We start from the raw sequence: 18,441 nt of genomic DNA on the forward strand, positions 1-18,441 counted from the left end.
AAGCATCAAGTCAAATCCTTCACTTTCTTCCTTTTTCTCTCAGCATAATTCAAAGGAATAGATTCTTTTGAGAAATGATCAACAGAAATTCCCTCAAGATCTCAATTTTTACATCATCCCTATAGTGAGAAATTGGGTTCTTCACAATTGATTATGTTTATGTTTCATGCCCTAAATCTAGCCTTTATGGGAATCCTTAATTAGATATCAGTGAAGGTTAAAACGTAGAGTTCATATGCAGTTCATAAAGTATCGGGTACCTTTACCCATTGCTAAAATCTCTGTGTTGGGTTTAAGCACATCGTGATCTATTGCAGAAACCTTTGAGTTGCATTCTTTTGCCTGTTCATGATGCAACACTTTTAGAAACTTGAATATGACTTTGAAGCAAATCAGGTTGACATATTATAAGCCACCTTTCTGAACTCTCCCAGCCTTCTTTTGGAGATGATATTGAGTTAAACCATGGTTCTTACAGTTGGAGAATGTTGGTGCTATGACTAGTTCCTACTATTTTGTCATCAGTTCAGTTCAGTTGCTCAGTCGTGTCCGACTCTTTGTGACCCCATGAATCACAGCACACCAGGCCTCCCTGTCCATCACCAACTCCCAGAGTTCACCCAAACTCATGTCCATCATAGGGACCATTTAATCATCTTGGTTTCATAGGTTGAAGACTAGGATTAGACACACTAGGTCTTAGGGTACAGTCCAAGGAGGCATGCCCTTTCAGAGTCACATTCCTTAATTTTTGCACATTAGTTGCTTGCATGCCTCACTTTAGTCCCAGTCCTCATCTTTCAAACAAGTTTTATTCCTGGTTTTCTGCTGTGTCTATTTTTCCTCCCCACACTTATGAGTTCTTGAGGCAGTGTTCATAATATTAATAAATAGTACTTTGTATATAATAATACATATTAATATATATACCTTGTATCATTTTATGTGTGTATATATATATACCTTGTATTATAAGTATATATGGTATATATCATAGGTATATTATGGTGTGTATATATATATATTATAATATATATACCTTATATCGCAGGTATCCTGGAATTTGGATCTGAAGTCTGGGACTAGAAATATTTTGGTTGTTTTCTTCCTGATATTTTAGTCTAGTACATTTTAATGTTAAGATGTTTTAAATATTTAAGTGTAGAAGACTCCAGATTCATTCTTCTTTTTGACGGTATTTTTCTTAGATGCATGTTCCCATGTGTGTAAGTATGTGTGTAATACTTGTGTAAAGTCATCCCAAATCTCTATACTATTATATAGCTATGTATAGCCCATATTTCCATGGTGAAGGCAACAAGATTTTATGAAACCCCTTCTTAACTTGAGCCATTTATAACAGAGGTTAAGGAGTTGTTCTGAAATAAAATTTTCATTACTCTCAATTACAGATTCAATCTTTACAAATAGATCCATAGAAATGTGAGACACATACCCAGAGACAGCTGAAAATTAGTCCCTGTGAAAATACAGTTTAGAACTTAGTGTACAATTTTGAGAAATAAAAAAAGAAGCAGATCATTTTTACTTATTACATTCAAGGTGTAAAATAATTAACCTTGAACTGTAACCAAATGCTCAGCACAAATCTTTTTTCAGGTTTAGATGACCTCCTCGTCAGGGATTCATTGAAGCCCTTGACAAGTCTCCCTTGCAGTTTAGCCTTTTATCCATTTCAGTTTTCATGATTAGGTTATCTTGAATCATTAGGGGGTTTATTTATTTTAATAGACACTTATTGGATTCATGAAAAGAGAATTCAGTGACTAAGAAACAAGAGCTGAATATTATCTGGCTCATTTCGCACTTCAGAAGAGTCTCAACCAGCTGAGGAGAAATTCTTTCACAGTTAAAAAGTTTGTTTGGGGACTTTATGTGCTTCCATTTAGAAAGCGAACTGTCTGTGGTTAATAATATGAATTTTCTTTTGAGACACTCAGAAAATGTTTCCTTTTGGTTACATATGCTGACATTTTCTGTATTGAAGATGTGGGTGAGTAAATGGCCTTTTACATGTCTGTTGCAAGAAGCCTTGAGTCATTCTCCTGAAGAGAGCTGTTCATTTGTCGACTTATTCATTCATTGGAGTTCCTAGACGGGCAGAGACAGTGGGGGCTTCTTACTATTTGTAGACGGAGTTCACTCATTAGCTCTCTGCTAGGTTCCTCAGGGCAGACGGTAATGACTGACAAGACCTTGGTCTACAAAGCAAGTCCAACCTTACTTAAGAAGAACAAATTTATTTACTGTATCTCTCTTTGGAGATCAAATCAGTCTGTGGACTTGCATTTGTTTCTTAGCAAGTCCTGGTTTGTATTTGTTCAGAAACGCTATGAAAACTAGGAAATGTGTCACCAACACAGATTTTATTTTTAAGGAAAAAAATGTGGGAACAGGCAGAAGTTGGTGTCTTGGGGTAGGAAAACAAGTAACTTAGTACACAGTGAAATTTCAGTACCACGGACAGGAACCCCACTTGTCCCATCTCCTTCCCCTCCCCCATCACTTAAACCTAAGGCATGGAGCTAGGATTAAAACCCATATTTGATGAGCTCCAAATTCAGACACTAGGCTGTATTATTGTTTTCTGAAAGACCTCCCTGGTTATTTGAATATTCTCAGCATTTGTTGTGTAGTATGTCACATTTATTGTATGTTTGAAATTTTTAAACCTTTCTTTTTTAATAAGGATAATAGATATTGTTCTTCTTCATTCATATTCAATATGAGAGAACTTTAAAAATTCTCATTTGAGCAACAACAACAGCACATACACATGCATGTGTACACACACACAAATGATTAAAATAATGAGAGTTAAATGATATGGTTTGGTGTTTAGAATACATGTCATTTTTTATTGAACAAAAAAACTGGAGGATAAAGCCTATGCAGTGTGTAATTTACCACTAGCAGGCCATTTAGGACCTGATTAATACCCAGCAACATGATTTTACTATGAAAAGAAAATATATCTAGGCTAGGGTAAGTGGAGTTCTTAACTTTATCATAGTTTTTTCTCCAAGGACTTCTTGTTAAAAAAGAAGAGAGGAAGGGAGGAATGGAGGAATGGAGGAAAGAAATTAAAAATGGAAATACTATTCCGTATATGTGCGTTAGAATACAATATTTATCTTTCTCTTCCTGACTCACTTCACTCTGTATAATAGGTTCTAGGAAAATGGTACTGAAGAATTTATTTACAAGGCAGTGGTGGAGCCAAATTCAGACTTAAATTGAAGAAAGTAGGGAAAACCACTAGACCATTCAGATATGACCTAAATCAAATCCCTTATGATTATACAGTGGAAGTAAGAAAGAGATTAAGGGATTAGATCTGATAGATAGAGTGCCTGATGAACTCTGGACGGAGGTTTGTGACATTGTACAGGAGACAGGGACCAAGACCATCCCCATGGAAAAGAAATGCAAGAAACAAAATGGCTGTCTGAGGAGGCCTTACAAATAGCTGTGAAAAGAAGAGAAGCGAAAAGCAAAGGAGAAAAGGAAAGATATAAGCATCTGAATGCAGAATTCCAAAGAATAGCAAGGAGAGATAAGAAAGCCTTCCTCAGTTATCAATGCAAAGAAATAGAGGAAAACAACAGAATAGGAAAAACAAGAGATCTCTTCAAGAAAATTAGAGATATCAAGGGAACATTTCATGCAAAGATGGGCTCGATAAAGGACAGAAATGGTATGGACCTAACAGAAGCAGAAGATATTAAGAAGAGGTGGCAAGAATACACAGAAGAACTATACAAAAAAGATCTTCTCGACCAAGATAGTCATGATAACGTGATCACTGACCTAGAGCCAGACATCTTGGAATGTGAAGTCAAGTGGGCCTTAGAAAGCATCACTAAGAACAAAGCCAGTGGAGGTGATGGAATTCCAGTTGAGCTATTTCAAATCTTGAAAGATGATGCTGTGAACATGCTGCACTCAACATGCCAGCAAATTTGGAAAAGTCAGCAGTGGCCACAGGACTGGAAGAGGTCAGTCTTCATTCCAATCCCACAGAAAGGCAATGCCAAAGAATGCTCAAACTACTGCACAATTGCACTCATCTCACACGCTAGTAAAGTCATGCTCAAAATTCTCCAAGCCAGGCTTCAGCAATATGTGAACCGTGAACTCCCAGATGTTCAAGCAGGTTTTAGAAAAGGCAGAGGCACCAGAGATCAAATTGCCAACATCCGCTGGATCATGGAGAAAGCAAGAGAGTTTCAGAAAAACATCTATTTCTGCTTCATTGACTATGCCAAAGCCTTTGACTGTGTGGATCACAATAAATTGTGGAAAATTCTGAAAGAGATGGGAATACCAGACCACCTGACCTGCCTCTTGAGAAACCTGTATGCAGGTCAGGAAGCAACAGTCAGAACTGTACATGGAACAACAGACTGGTTCCAAATAGGAAAAGGAGTACATCAATTCTGTATATTGTCACCTTGCTTATTTAACTTATATGCAGAGTACATCATGAGGAACGCTGGGCTGGAGGAAGCATAAGCCAGAATCAAGATTGCTGAGAGAAATATCAATAACCTCAGATATGCAGATGACACCACCCTTATGGCAGAAAGTGAAGAGGAACTCAGGAACCTCTTGATGAAAGTGAAAGAGGAGTGAAAAGGTTGGCTTGAAGCTCAACATTCAGAAAACAAAGATTAGGCTCCAAAATCACTGCAGATGCTGATTGCAGCCATGAAATTAAAAGACGCTTGCTCCTTGGAAGGAAAGTTATGACCAACCTAGATAGTATATTAAAAAGCAGAGACATTAGTTTGCCAACCAAGGTCCATCTAGTCAAGGCTATGGTTTTTCCCGTGGTCATGTATGGATGTGAGAGTTGGACTGTGAAGAAAGCTGATCACCGAAGAATTGATGCTTTTGAACTGTGGTGTTGGAGAAGACTCTTGAGAGTCTCTTGGACTGCAAGGAGATCCAACCAGTCTATTCTAAAGGAGATCAATCCTGGGTGTTCATTGGAAGGACTGATGCTAAAGCTGAAACTCCAATACTTTGGCCACCTCATGTGACAAGTTGACTCACTGGAAAAGACTCTGATGCTGGGAAAGGTTGGGGGCGGGAGGAGAAGGGGACGACAGAGAATGAGATGGCTGGATGGCATCACCGACTCTGTGGACATGCGTTTGAGTGAACTCCGGGAGTTGGTGATGGACAGGGAGGCCTGGCGTGCTGTGATTCATGGGGTCGCAGAGAGTCGGACACGACTGAGCGACTGAACTGAACTGAAGTGGAGAAACAGACATAGAGAATAGACTTATGGACATGGGGAGAGGGGAGGAGAGAGTGAGGTGTATGGAAAGAGTAACATGGAAACTTACGTTACCATATGTGAAATAGATAGTCAATGGGATTTGCTGTATGGCTCAGGAAACTCAAACAGGGGCTCTGTATCAACAAAGAGGGGTGGGATGGGCAGGGAGATGGGAAGGAGGTTCAAAAGGGAGGGGATATATGTATACCTGTGGCTGATTCATATTGAGGTTTGACAGAAAACAACATTCTGTAAAGCAATTATCCTTCAATAAAAAAATAAATTAAAAAAGTGTAAAGAAGAAATCAAAGAATTCTTTGTCATATCAGTTAAAAAGCCTTCAGTGACTCCCATGGCCCGTAAGATTAAGATGAAATTTCTTTGCATGTTATTCTTTATAATCTGCCGCCCACCTCCTTTTCTAGACTGCGCTTTAGCTGCAGAAAGTTGCTTCTGATTACCAAATATGTTACTTTTATAAGCCCCTGCATTTGCTGATACTGCTTTCTCTGCTTAGAATGTTATTCCAGTCACTTACTCTCCCCACCTGGTGAAACTCATCTTTATTTTTTAAGACCCACATTATGAATCCTGTTAATCTGTAATGACATTTTCCTTGAATTTCATGGTCAGAATTATATACTTTCCTGTTGGTGATCTCAACTAACCTTTTAAGTAAACAGTAACAATAAAAATTAAATGAATTACAACTTCTTATAGAGGGGATAGAGAATTGAGTAAAGTTTTCCAGCAAAGGGAGTAACATGAGCAAAAGCATGAAGATGAGAATATATCAAGCCTATTCAGGGATTGTGAGTAATTCACAGTGGCCAAAGCACAAGGTCCATGGGAGAATTGGTGGGAGATGAGACCATGAGGGAAAAATAAGAGCAAATTGTGGTTCTTATTGTTGCTGCTTCTAATGTTCCTAAATTGTGAACTAGAGGTGTCTCGTTTAAGTAAATCCTCAGTAAAACTCTCAGTTTACTAAAGGATAAACTGTAGGGCCGTTACTCATCTTTCAAAAAGGAATAATAATACATTTCTTCAAGTAGTAAGGATTCTTGATACATTTACAACTTGATTTGCTTTGTAAAGTTAGATTTATGTACAACTTTTTAGGAACATGTGGGTTGTAAATAAACTATCTCTTGACTGGTGTAAGTGTCACCTCACCTGCATAGTTGGGAAAAGGTGGTCAGAGTTGTTTTCTCTACTGAGGGAAATATATTTGTTTAAGAGACCGATGAGATGATTAAAATGAAATTTTAATAAGTATTATTTGCTTATGGCCTGAATGCTTGGGAACTCTTTAACCATTGATCAAAAGGATGTAGCCTTTGAACTTATATGCTTTCTTTGTGTTCAGAGTTTGAAGGTAAAAGTGTTTAAATTGTAAATTTCTTGGCATCATTACACTTAAGTTCCATGTACATTTTCCTATGTAAGTTCCAAGTATTCTCTATATTTTTTCAAACTTCTTTTTTTGAACACATTTTAGACTCACAGAGACTTTGCAAAATGTTACAGTTTCCATATATTTCTCACCTAGCTTCCCCTAATGTACACTGTATTACAGTGCAGTTATCAAAAGTAGGAAACTACCAATGCTTTAATACTACCAACTAAAAACTTTATTTTAATTTCACTTTTTTAAAATTAATACTATGCTAAATATTAATAGTATTTCCACTAATTACCTTCTTTGGTGCCAGGATCCCAATCAGGAACCACATGGCATTTAGTTATTATCCTTAGCTTTCTGCAGTTTGTGACCATTGCTCAATCTTTTCTTTCCTTTTTTTTTTTTTTGTTTTTTTTTTAATGACCTTTTCACTTTTAAAAAGTACTGATTGGTTATTTTGTTGAAAAAAGTCTCTCAGTTAGGGTTTGCCATGACTTGACTGAGATTATGCATTTGGGGCGAGTCTGCCTCAGATACCATGTTGTGTCCTTTGCAGTGAATCATATCACAGAGTTCTCAGTGTGAATATGTCATTGCTGGTGATGCTGACCTTCATCACTCGACCAGGGTGGTTTTTATCCTTCGTACTTTGACTTGGTGGCTAATCATTATCGGTTGTTTCTGACAAATAACCAGGAAACAGATCACAGATTGTGGAGCTGGAAGGGAACTTAAAGATCATCTTTTGTAAACTCCTTCTTTTATAGTTAAGCTTCCAGAAGATCTAAGACCTTATCCAAAGGTCACCCAGTAATTTATTGTCATAGCAGGAACCTAGCAGTTCAGTCTCCAAACTGAATATTCTGCTTCCTAGCTGTGCTCAGGTACACGTAATTCACTCTCAGTTTTCCCATACTAAAAAAACTAAACTGACTTTATGAATATTCAGCCAACCTTTGATCAAAGCTTATTTCCAGGCTAAAAGAGAAATTACAGCTAGGTATATATTCCGCAATTCCTGGTGCTTGCTCACATGGCTGGCCAAGGCTAGAAATCAGATGAACTTCTGCATCAGCATCTATAAAATGAAAATAATTCTCCTGGAATGCTCCACATAACACATAGGGAACAACAACAAAAAACCTACTTGAGATTTTTAACAGAAAAAGGAGATTTGTTTATTAATAATTCATGAGTTCCCATTGAACATGCACGACAGAAACAGTGCTATTCAATAGAGAATACTGTCATCTGTCACTGTTTTATTTGACATTTACACTTTTTTTTTTTCGCCTGATACTGCAAAACTTTCTTGGATGGCATGCAAAAATTATATAAATGAAAAAAATCCCAATGTGGGACTCTTTATCTCTTCTGTGGTGGGTTCACTCACAATACATACATGTGTGTGCAGGCAACAGCGTGGCCCTTTCTGGCAAATTCATTAGCCACCAAACAAACTAATAACAGACCCTTTTGAGAAAACAGAGATAAGCTTCCCAAATGGGCTGGTGGAGGAGTCATGTGAATCAAAAGATGGAGGGTGAGATGGGAAGTGAGGTGGAAGAATGGATTTCCGGAAGATAAGCACCCAAATCTGTGGAGTGAGCAAGTGAGTCAGAGTGAGAGGAAAGCGAGTCATGGCTGCCGTGAAGAAAACTGACAAAAAATACACTACCATTTCAGACGCAGAGTAAATATTTATAGATGGCATTGCAGGAGCTCCTCTAGTAGGAATATCGGCATTTAGTAGATGAGCAAGTTAGGAACTCCTTGTGGTTTTGTGTTACTGTAAGGCTCTTGACAATGTTTCTGCTCTGTAGGTTAGTTATTATTTATAAAAATCACAGAACCAGCTGATACATTCATAAGCTAATTATTGAAGCAGCTGGGTACACATGGTGCAATATGTCCAAGGCTGTGAAGTATCACAGATTTCTTGGGGCCTGCTGTGGTGGGGGTGCACTGTTGAAGGCTCCATCCCTTAATCTGATCAGCCAAGCAAACACTTTGTGGGGAAACTAGATTAATAACCCTCTAAATACCATGAATGTGCTTCATCTTCAAAACTGGGTTCCCTTAAACATGCTATTAGCTCAGCTCCATCAGGGATTTGAGGAAGTTCTCCGGTGCCCTAAGAACAGGGTCTTGTTGGCTACCTCCCTGTGCCAGAAATTAATTTGGTTTGCTTATGTCTGCACACATGATCACACTTGTGTCTAATCCACTCCCTAATAGCTTCAAGGTCAGGACCTTGCTTGTCAGTGGGCAAATTGAGCACTACACTTCTTAAAGACTGATGGCAGACAGCGCCCAGTCCATAACGAGGCCTGTAGTTTGTTCTAAGTGATTGTAATGAGTGCAGATTATAACAGCGCATATAAATCAAATGCAGCAATGAATGTTGTGCGAGACATTCCGAGTATGTAAGTGGAGATACCACTCAGCTGTCACCTGTCTCCTTTCAAGCTGTGGCTTCCCACAATGCAGTTCACTCCTCATGCGGAACAGCAGGTGCTGTCCTCCTTAAGGTCTGGATATCTCAGAACTTCATCTTTTAACAGATGCAGATTTTTGTTTTTATTTTCTGTTCAACGATTGGTCTCCATGCTGTAGCCTCCCCTGGGAGATGTTAAACATACCTGTTTGAAACATTTGAAAGAGTTCAGTTGGAGACTTATTCAGATCTGTGAAAAGACAGAGAAATGGGAGCTTGCTTTTTTTCCACAGATGGCTTATATTCCATTTCAATAATTTTTTGCTTTGTACAAAGAAACCCTTGAGGAAACACTTTGGGACTAGGAGTGTTTTTAAAAATATAATTTACTTTTTGATAGGGATAAAAAATTGAATCATCTTCAATTTTCATATATGTTACACCTTGAAAATCAACCATTACCTGTCTCTCAACTGGCAAAAAAAAAAAAAAAGAAAAAACTTTGAAAATACTTGGAAGCACATTTCCAAGCAAATGATTAGATATCTTGTTTTCATTCTTCCTAGCCCTCTAACTCTCCCCAGCTCCCAGTTTATTGCAAGAAAAGATCAGGTCTGCGCAAATGTGGCCTCTCACTTGTAAAAACAAGGCAGTGTTGTGTTACAGATTAGTTTATAAATCCCCAGTGGCTTCACAGTTCAGTGCCTACAGCTGCTGCAGATGGGTCTGGGTTTTTGTCTCTTCGCAGTGCTGCAGCCGGCAGTTGAAGGAGAAAATGGAATGATCAGGTTATTAACATGGAGGCCGCGAGGAAGAGGCTGCACAATGAGAACAGCTGGTGTTGCTGTCTTGGCTGATGCAGCGGAGATAATCAAATCTTGCCTTTTTTTGGGTAAAGGCAGAAGACACAGTGGAGAGTTAGACAAACAACAGCTTATGATATTATAAGGGGTTTTTATAATGCGTGTCAGGAACTTTCATTGGTTTACAAGTTACGAGATAGAATTTGCGGAGGTTTCCAGATTTCTTACAAAGTCATGTGTGTTTACTTATGCACCTTTTTAGAAAAATTCTTATTCTTGCAGGAGGCATGATATGGGACCGTCCTTGTATTTAAAGTGAGCGACGTAGCTTGGAAATGATGGGTTAGAAAGCTACTGGGTAAAATATTTTGACATGAGCCAGTGAGCGATGTTGACAGCATCCTCTGTATTATTTTCATATAATCCATCATTATTTGCATTACATTTTCTTTCTCGTGCAGTTGCGAGCAAGAGAACATCCGGATGCCAGAGTTGGGAGGCAGACATTTGCAGGTGTGACCCGTCCAACTGCTTACCTTCCTGCAGGTGTGGCTGAGGCAGGAAGGTGATGGTTACAAGGGCCTGGAGCCCAAGGCATTCAGAGGTTGAGCAGATATACTCTTTTCTCATTCTAGCAAAGGGTGTTACAGAGAAGTTATTGATCTTTGTGAGACTATTTCCTCCCTAGAGAGGAAATATTTCTATTTATATCTAGGTATTTCCTCTTCAGAATTTGCCATTTTGTAATACATATTTGTTCATTTTCCTTTTTTTCTTGGAATGGAGTACTATCCAACTGGGTGGGTAATTTTAAAATTTGTAGCTGACTAACATGAAGCGACTTTTGCTGAGAATTAGAGAGCTACATGCATCCTTGAGTTTCTTTTACAAAGGGACTGTAAATTAATTGAGAATGTATTCAGTAAGAAGGGGAAAATTAACAAGACTGAAGATTCTCAGGTATTGGTGTAACTATATGTGTGGTCATTAGTTGGTTTTCAGAGTTGCCAAGCTGTTTCAGTGTCTCCCCAGTGTGGTGGGAACAATTTTGTTGTAAAAATATGATAAGCCGGTATGGTACTTGACTGCACTCAAGCCCCCTCTGCGGCTGTGCACTCTACAGGTTCATTCAGTGGCCTTCTCTGTTTCTAGGGCTGGCTGTGTGAACTGCTCCGCTGGAAGGAGAACCCCAGCCCAGAAAACCGCACTCTCTGGGAGAACCTCTGTACCATCCGTCGTTTCTTGAACCTTCCCCAGCATGAGAGGGATGTGATTTATGAAGAGGAATCAAGGCATCATCACAGCGAGCGCATGCAGCACGTGGTTCAGCTTCCCCCGGAGCCAGTGCAGGTGGGCGTCCCCTTCTCCCCTCAACCTGGACAGGGCTCTTGGTGCCAGCAGCTGTTGAAGGTCAAAGGGGCAGACCATGTCACCTGCCCTCAGAAGGGGTCTCATTCCATATCCCCTAAAACAGAGAACCCTGTTCTCACAGTAGGCATAGTGTGTATGTGTGCCTGTGCATACATGTTCTCTCTCTCTCACACACATGCAAACACACCTGTGACTGAGAAGTCAAATCCAAAGGCAGCTACTGTGACTCAGACAGTAAAGAATCTGCCTGCAATGCCGGAAACCCGAGCTGGATCCCCAGGTTGGGAAGATCCCCTGGAGAATGGCATGGCTACATATTTCAGTATTCTTGCCTGGAGAATTCCATGGACAGAGGAGCCTTGTGGGCTACATTCCATGGGGTCACAAAGAGTCAGACATGACTGATCGACTAACACTTCATACTTCCTGGGAGTATTTTATTGATACTTGTGGGATTGTGAAGCCAGAGCACTGGTGGAGAATTAAATCACATAATTAGAAATCATAGTTTCCATCAGTGCACTTTCTAAAGGAAAAAAAAAAACTCTGAAATACCTAATGAATTGATTCAAAATTCCTCAAGAAATGTTTCATTAGGCTGAGAGGAATATCCACATGAGCTAGGGAATACCACTGAACTCAGCTGAACCTAAGAAAGAAGTTGTGATAGATTCTTAGTATTTTTAAGTGAGTTCCTGCTATCTTTGGTTTCCTCTCTTTTAGAAATCTACCTTCATTGGGTTTGCCTGTTTTGTTTGCTTAGATTTTATTCTCATTGAGATAAATTATATTCTTTCTGAGAGTCACAGAGTTTAGCTGCTGACCCTTGCTGTTATCTAAGATCAGTTACTTTGGGGAAGAAATAGCAGTGAGGGTTTCTATAGTTTCTCCCCTTCAAGTTGTGCTGCAAAGTGTTTTGGTAGACTGCGAGATTTGTCCTACTGCTCAATGCCACCAATCCCAGCTGCTGTGAAAGAAGATCACCTGAATCTCCTTGTGTATAGCAAGAAGGGGACGATTGAGGCGGGTGTGCGTGAGTGTCTGCACTTGTGTGATGGGTGGAAGGTGTGGGTGAAGGAAGGCTGGGGTGTGGTGTCTTGATCGGATAGCATGAGAGAGGTGGTGGAGGACACGGTTCTGAAATACTCTGCCTGAGGCTTCCTGTCTCCTTTCCCCTGCTCCACCCTCACGTGCCTGGGGAAGAAGCCAGAAGCCACTGGAGCCATTATGTCACTTGTCATCCAAATATTGACATCTCAGTCAATGCTCTTGTGCTCTCATTGGTCACTTTCCAAAGTCACAGAATAAGCTGCCCAGATCATTAGACTCGTGAGTTCACAAAGCTACAAGCACCTGCAGGAACCTCTTCTAATATCCACAGTACACTCAGGGAAGGGTGGTCACAAGCGGTACCTGGTTAATAAGTGGCAGAGCTGGCTCTCCTGGCTCTGGACTAGTGTGTGGGTGATTCATTCCCTAGAGATGAGCCCCAAGTCTTACCTTTCAGGACCAGCCTCTCCCTTCCCTCCACTGTCCTTTCCTGCTGGGGCCTTGTCCAAACACCAGGGCACCTCCCTAGAGATAATTATTCCAGCTTGCTGAGTCACGTGGAGCAGTGGTTTATAGATTTTGAGATTCAGTTGAAATTAAAAAGGGGCCCATTATAATTGCCAACCTTTTATTTTAGAAAATAAATTTATTCAAAAAATTCAAGGGACGCTCCCATTTATTATTCATATATTTATATAATAAATACTCATTAAATAACAAATTAATGAAAAGGATAGCCTCAGACAAAAGATCTTACAAATGTATACATTTAATCATATGAAAAACTCACCATCACCCTTATTTTTCTCATTTTAATGTGAATTGACCCAAACTTCTATGTTGAACCTATGACCAACTTCAGGAAACCACTTACTTTGTGTGGACTTTTCATTCAGAGTCTATCTTAGTCAATCCAGGCAAGGTAAAAGGCTCCTCTGTCCATGGGGATTCTCCAGGCAAGAACACTGGAGTGGGTTGCCATGCCCTCCTTTAGGGTATCTTCCTGAATAGAAGTGAAAAATTGATTTATTATAAACATTAGTAGCATTTCTTTTTTATCATAGGATGATGGCAAAGTTGAAAATTTGGGATAAGAAAAGTAACACCTATTCTCCATTAAAATGAGGATCTCCCTTCATTTGGATGATGGCTCCTGCATATTCTTGTCTCTACTCTTCTTGTCCAGAAATTCTCATCTCTAGAGGTCCCTGTGTTTAGGTAGCTAGAAGGGATATTCAGCATTATATTTTGTATTTTAACTGACCAGTCTGAGTAAAGTAAATCTTAGAAGCAGACAGCCAATCTATGAGTTTTATTACCTTTTATGCTAGTATATCAGAACTAGAGTGTGCTAACAATATTTAATGGCTAAGAAAGAGTCAGTCTGTAATTTTCCTTCAGTTTTAAGCACTTTGTGGCTATTAACTTCTGATATCACTAAGATAATTCACTTATTTTATAAAAAGTTATTCCTATCACTCAGCTCTTAAGAGTTTACAAATAAGGTAATTTTTTCTACATTGACTTTTTCTCGGCCATTGACCTTGATCTCATAACTGTAGAACTCTTCAGTATATCATTGTGTGTGTGTGTGTGTGTGATTTCTCTCTCAGTGACACTGCTTTCAATGCTGCATTCATATTTTGTGGCAAAATAGAAAGCATTTGATTAATTGTTTATTACAGTCGTGATAGGAAAAATGAAGAGAACTTGAACTAGACAACAGAACTCTGGAAACTGGAGAATAAAGTTAGCACAGCTTCTATGACTTTGGACAGATTGTATTCAGAAAGATTCCAGATTACTAAAAAGTGTCTGTGATTGTCCAAAAGTTAAGTCATTGGACGCAGGGTTGAGATTCACTGGTGCCCTTATATCAATTAAAATTTTAGAGAAACATAATTGCTTACACATTTTAGGGATTAAAAAATTTGTATATTGGTAGTATTAGGTGATGTTGCATTTTGTCTAATTAGGCAGAAAATACACTACTATTAAATTGTTAAGTATGAGTGAAATCAGGGATTATTAAGAGTCTCTGATTATGCAGCATATTAAAATGCACATAGAAATCTACCCTACTTGTGGTTATGGAAGAGTGCCATTTAAATTTCTTTAAGTAGTTAGCGTACACTATTCCCAGTTTTTCTTAAATTATAAAGATATGAAGTAGTGACCTTTGTACATAATTACCCACCAGAGGAGTCTGTCGAATTAGGGCTCCACGGATGTATTGGATAAAAGAAGAAGCTTGGAATAAGCCCCTCCCCATTCAGTGAATTCTGTGAAGTCCCTTAGAGTCAGAGCCTCTTTCCTTCCAGAAGAGAGGAAATTTTTCTTGCCTTTTGTTTGCAAATAGTTTACTAATTGGTAGTCTTATATTGCATACAGATGTGTTTCTTTTTTTAAGCCCATGAAAGATTTTTAAAAATTCAAGCCCCCATTTAGAAATTAAGAAATTTCACTTAGAAATCCAGATTTCACAATCCAGAAATTCAGGAGATCTGACTCAGTGGGCCACATGGCTGGAGCTGGTGGTCTCCATTCTGGACACACACAGGATAGCAGTCTCCATCCTACTGCACAGGCCTCACCGCCCTCACGCTGTCTTCCATGCACACACGTCCAATTCACTTTGTTCATTTAGGCTGCTCCTGTCCCATCACTGCGTCCCTGTGAGGCCAGCTTGCCCCAAGAGTCCTAAAGCCACATGTGCCTTGCCCTGCGGTTCTTCCGTGGTAGCCTTTGTGCACCATTTATTTTTCTAATTCTAACACCTCAGAGTCCTTGAAATGCATATTTGATGGAATTTCCCTTCTGGGATGAACCTAGGTTATAGTTGGGCTTAGGGCCATTGAGGGGTATAGTCAGTCCCAGAGACTTGGGGGTCCTGGGAGAACAAGATTTTTTTCCTTAGTAATTCAGATCTCTCCAGGTGATATAGATTTGATGTCATATGGAGTTATCTGATTTCTCCAGTTTTCTTGTTGGTATTCTTTTCTGAAACTCTCATTTAAGTTCCTGCTGTCTAGAAGGTGACCTTCCAGTCTCTGAATACACTTTATAAACTAGATTCACCTACACTTATGGCCCTTCAGTGGAGGCAGTATTGCCCCAGGGGGTAAAAATTGATTCTTGGGGTGCATAAAAATCTTCAGTTTACAATTGTTTATTGCTCTCCAAAGGGACATAGTACATAAAGAGATGTTCTGTATACCTGGTATTAAAATTTCATGACGCGGTGGGGAGATGATTAGGAAAAAATGCCTAAAAAGGCTCCTGTGGGGAATAATAATGAAAAATGTTGCAAAATGCTAACATACATAATGCTTATATTTCATGTATGGGTAGCACAACGACCAACATAGATGAAATGAGATGGTATGACAAACGAAAACATTCCATGAAAAAGATAAATTCCATTTTTTTTTCACACCAAAAAATTGGAGACAAAATTATTTCTTGTGGTTATAGTGATATTCCCCCAAGTGGTTATTACAACCCGAGGCCCTATAGGGAATGGATATCCTCACCTTAGAATCAAAAACTAGTTAGGGTATTCATTATTACCAACTCTATTTTACAATTGGAAAAACTGGAGCAAAGACGGAGGGCCTTGCCTGCAGCCAGAATCACCAGTTGAATGAAAACACAAGCACTTTTGGCATCCAGTCTTCCCTCTGACCACACTTCTCCCTTAATGCAGCAGAGAAGAAAGGACATTGCTCATGCTATGACTAGGTCACTGAGTGGGGCTGATTGGAGAGCATTTGCCAAATTGTTTGTGTCTGTGTAGTTTGTGCTTTATTGTTTTATTATATTTCCACCACCGTGTTTCCAGGGGTTATTTTGTAAGTTCAGGAATTCTGAGTTTGCTGCTATGTGGTTTCCTGACAAGTCCTTGTTTTAAAATTCCATGCCATACGCTGAGTAAGAATGTGAGACCTGGTGGAGGACAGCCGACTCCAGTCTCATACCTCAGCTCGTCTGGGTTGCTGTCCACTCAGGGGGGTCTCAGTATTTTCTCAGCTACTGAATCCTTGTGCTGATCTCAACCAGTGCTGACTTTGCCCTCATGGATATGTGGCAGTGTCTGGAGATATTTTTTATTATTATAACTTGGGGATGCTACTGGCATCTGCTAGGTGGAGGCCTAGGATGCTGTCAAATGTCCCATAATGCAGACGGCAACCTCCCCTACCCTCTAAACAAAGATGTATCTGTTGTACACTGCTGATAGTGCTAGGGCAAAGAAACCTGTATAGAAACCCCATCAAGGTTGGGGGGGGGGTAGGTTATCTACTTTCACATGTGAGACAGTGAAGCTTAGAGAAGTTTAGTAACCTGCTCAAAGTGAGACCTTAAATCTTCATTTGTCTACCTTCAGTGTTTGACTTTTTCCTCTGAACTAGAAAGAACTGCTAAACATGCAGCAGCCAGCCTTTCCCAAATACTTGCTTTTAGATGATATTAGGCAAAGCTGTTTATGTACAGCCATCATTCTACTGAACAGATCTAGTTTCATTAGCTTCTTTTTTATAGAGTATTCAGTGCTCCTTGGTGTGATGTCAAGGAACTGATGCAACTGAAATTTTCACTTTTCATTAAGCTTCTCTGGCATTTTTGAGATAGCTTTGGAATGTGACTCTCATTGCAAAGTTTGAGGATACTTGAAGTCTCTGATTAAGCACTGAGAATTTGATCATGCCTTTTTGCCTCAGCTGTAGGTTTTATTTGTTTGTTTATTTTTTCAATCTTTTGGCTGCACCATGCGGTGTGTGGGATCTTAGTTCCCAGACCAGGGATCTAACCCATGCCTCCTGCAGTGAAAATGGAGTCTTAACCAGTGGCCTGCCAAGGAAGTCCAAGCTGTAGGTATATTTTGATTTGTAAATTTGCTTTCAAAAGGACAGTGTATAAGAAAATAAATAAGCTAGTTAATCAATTAAGGATGTTTGCAAATTCTTTAATCAGGTTACTAGAATCTCTCCCATCTTGGATTCATTCCAAGCTTCTCTTCAAACCCTGCTGTGTGAATATGGCTTTAGAGGTTTGAAACTCTACCTGAGTCATGAGGGAATGTGCAGAGACATGCTTGCTGTTTTAGATGAAATATTACAACAGTTGGGTATAAGGAAGTCCTCACTGGGGTAAACTTTGAGAGTCCCTGACCATCAGTCCAGAGCCACACTAGCCTTTTCTATATTCACATAATATTATCCTGCAGGCATTTGTTTAACTTGGAGAGGTTCTTCATTTCTTCGTTACTAATTAGCCTTTCAGCACATCCAAACTTTTAAATTTGTCACTGGGAATATAGAAAGATTTGGAGATTATTAGAATGAACTCTTTATTCTAGAACATAGACATTTCTATCTCAGGTTCAGCTTCTTCCAAAGTATAGTGAATTAGTTTCTCATGGTGGTGATGTCTAACAGTTGAATAATTTTCTTAAAGTTGGTACTTGGTAGATTGGACATTAGCTGTGGCTTTGCTTTCTTTAGAGATTTCAGCAAGTTGTTTGTCTACTTTTTAAAAGTTTCTTAAAGTATTTTTTTGACACGACATAGAAATTCCAGCTTAAATATTGGATATAAATGAAAAGAAATTGAGGGAGATAGAACTTGATGAAAATCCACCTGTAGCACTGTGAATATGTGTAGTTTTCTCTGAACCTGGGACTTGGAATTTGTGTAGTTCATGGATTCACCCTCTCCTTTGCTATCCTGGGTATAACATATCTTCTTCCATTGTCAGCTTCTTCCTGCTATCATCGTTTTCTTTCTTCTATTATCTTGTTTACTGTTTACTCGATATTTTCTCTACCACATGACTTCTGCTTACTACTCATAGCATTATAATTCCAAGCTTCTCAAAGCCTTGGCCTGCCCACCACCTCTGCTCTACTTTACAACTTTTCTGTATGCTTTTATCAAATCCAGCTTCTGTTACCCACTCCTTATTTACAACTTTAGATTCTTATAAGGAGAAATTGACTGGTCCACCTTATCCCCATGAAGGCAAACTTTCTTGACACTTAATTCCCAGCCAGTAATGTGAATGCTCA

General features: G+C 39.2%; 1 protein-coding gene across 1 annotated transcript in view; it reads left to right on the forward strand.

Annotated features, from left to right (window-relative positions):
• SATB2 (SATB homeobox 2) overlaps positions 1–18,441 on the forward strand; it is a 202,570-nt gene that overhangs the window by 154,933 nt on the left and 29,196 nt on the right. Inside the window, exon 10 of the mRNA XM_055398427.2 lies at positions 11,106–11,303. Within this exon, the coding sequence (XP_055254402.1) occupies positions 11,106–11,303 (198 nt within the window). The remainder of the gene's footprint in view (positions 1–11,105; positions 11,304–18,441) is intronic.

Source organism: Moschus berezovskii, chromosome 2 (assembly GCF_049115385.1).
Source record: "Moschus berezovskii isolate FMDL1 chromosome 2, NW_MosBer_1.0, whole genome shotgun sequence".
Classification (NCBI taxonomy): Eukaryota; Metazoa; Chordata; class Mammalia; order Artiodactyla; family Moschidae; genus Moschus; species Moschus berezovskii.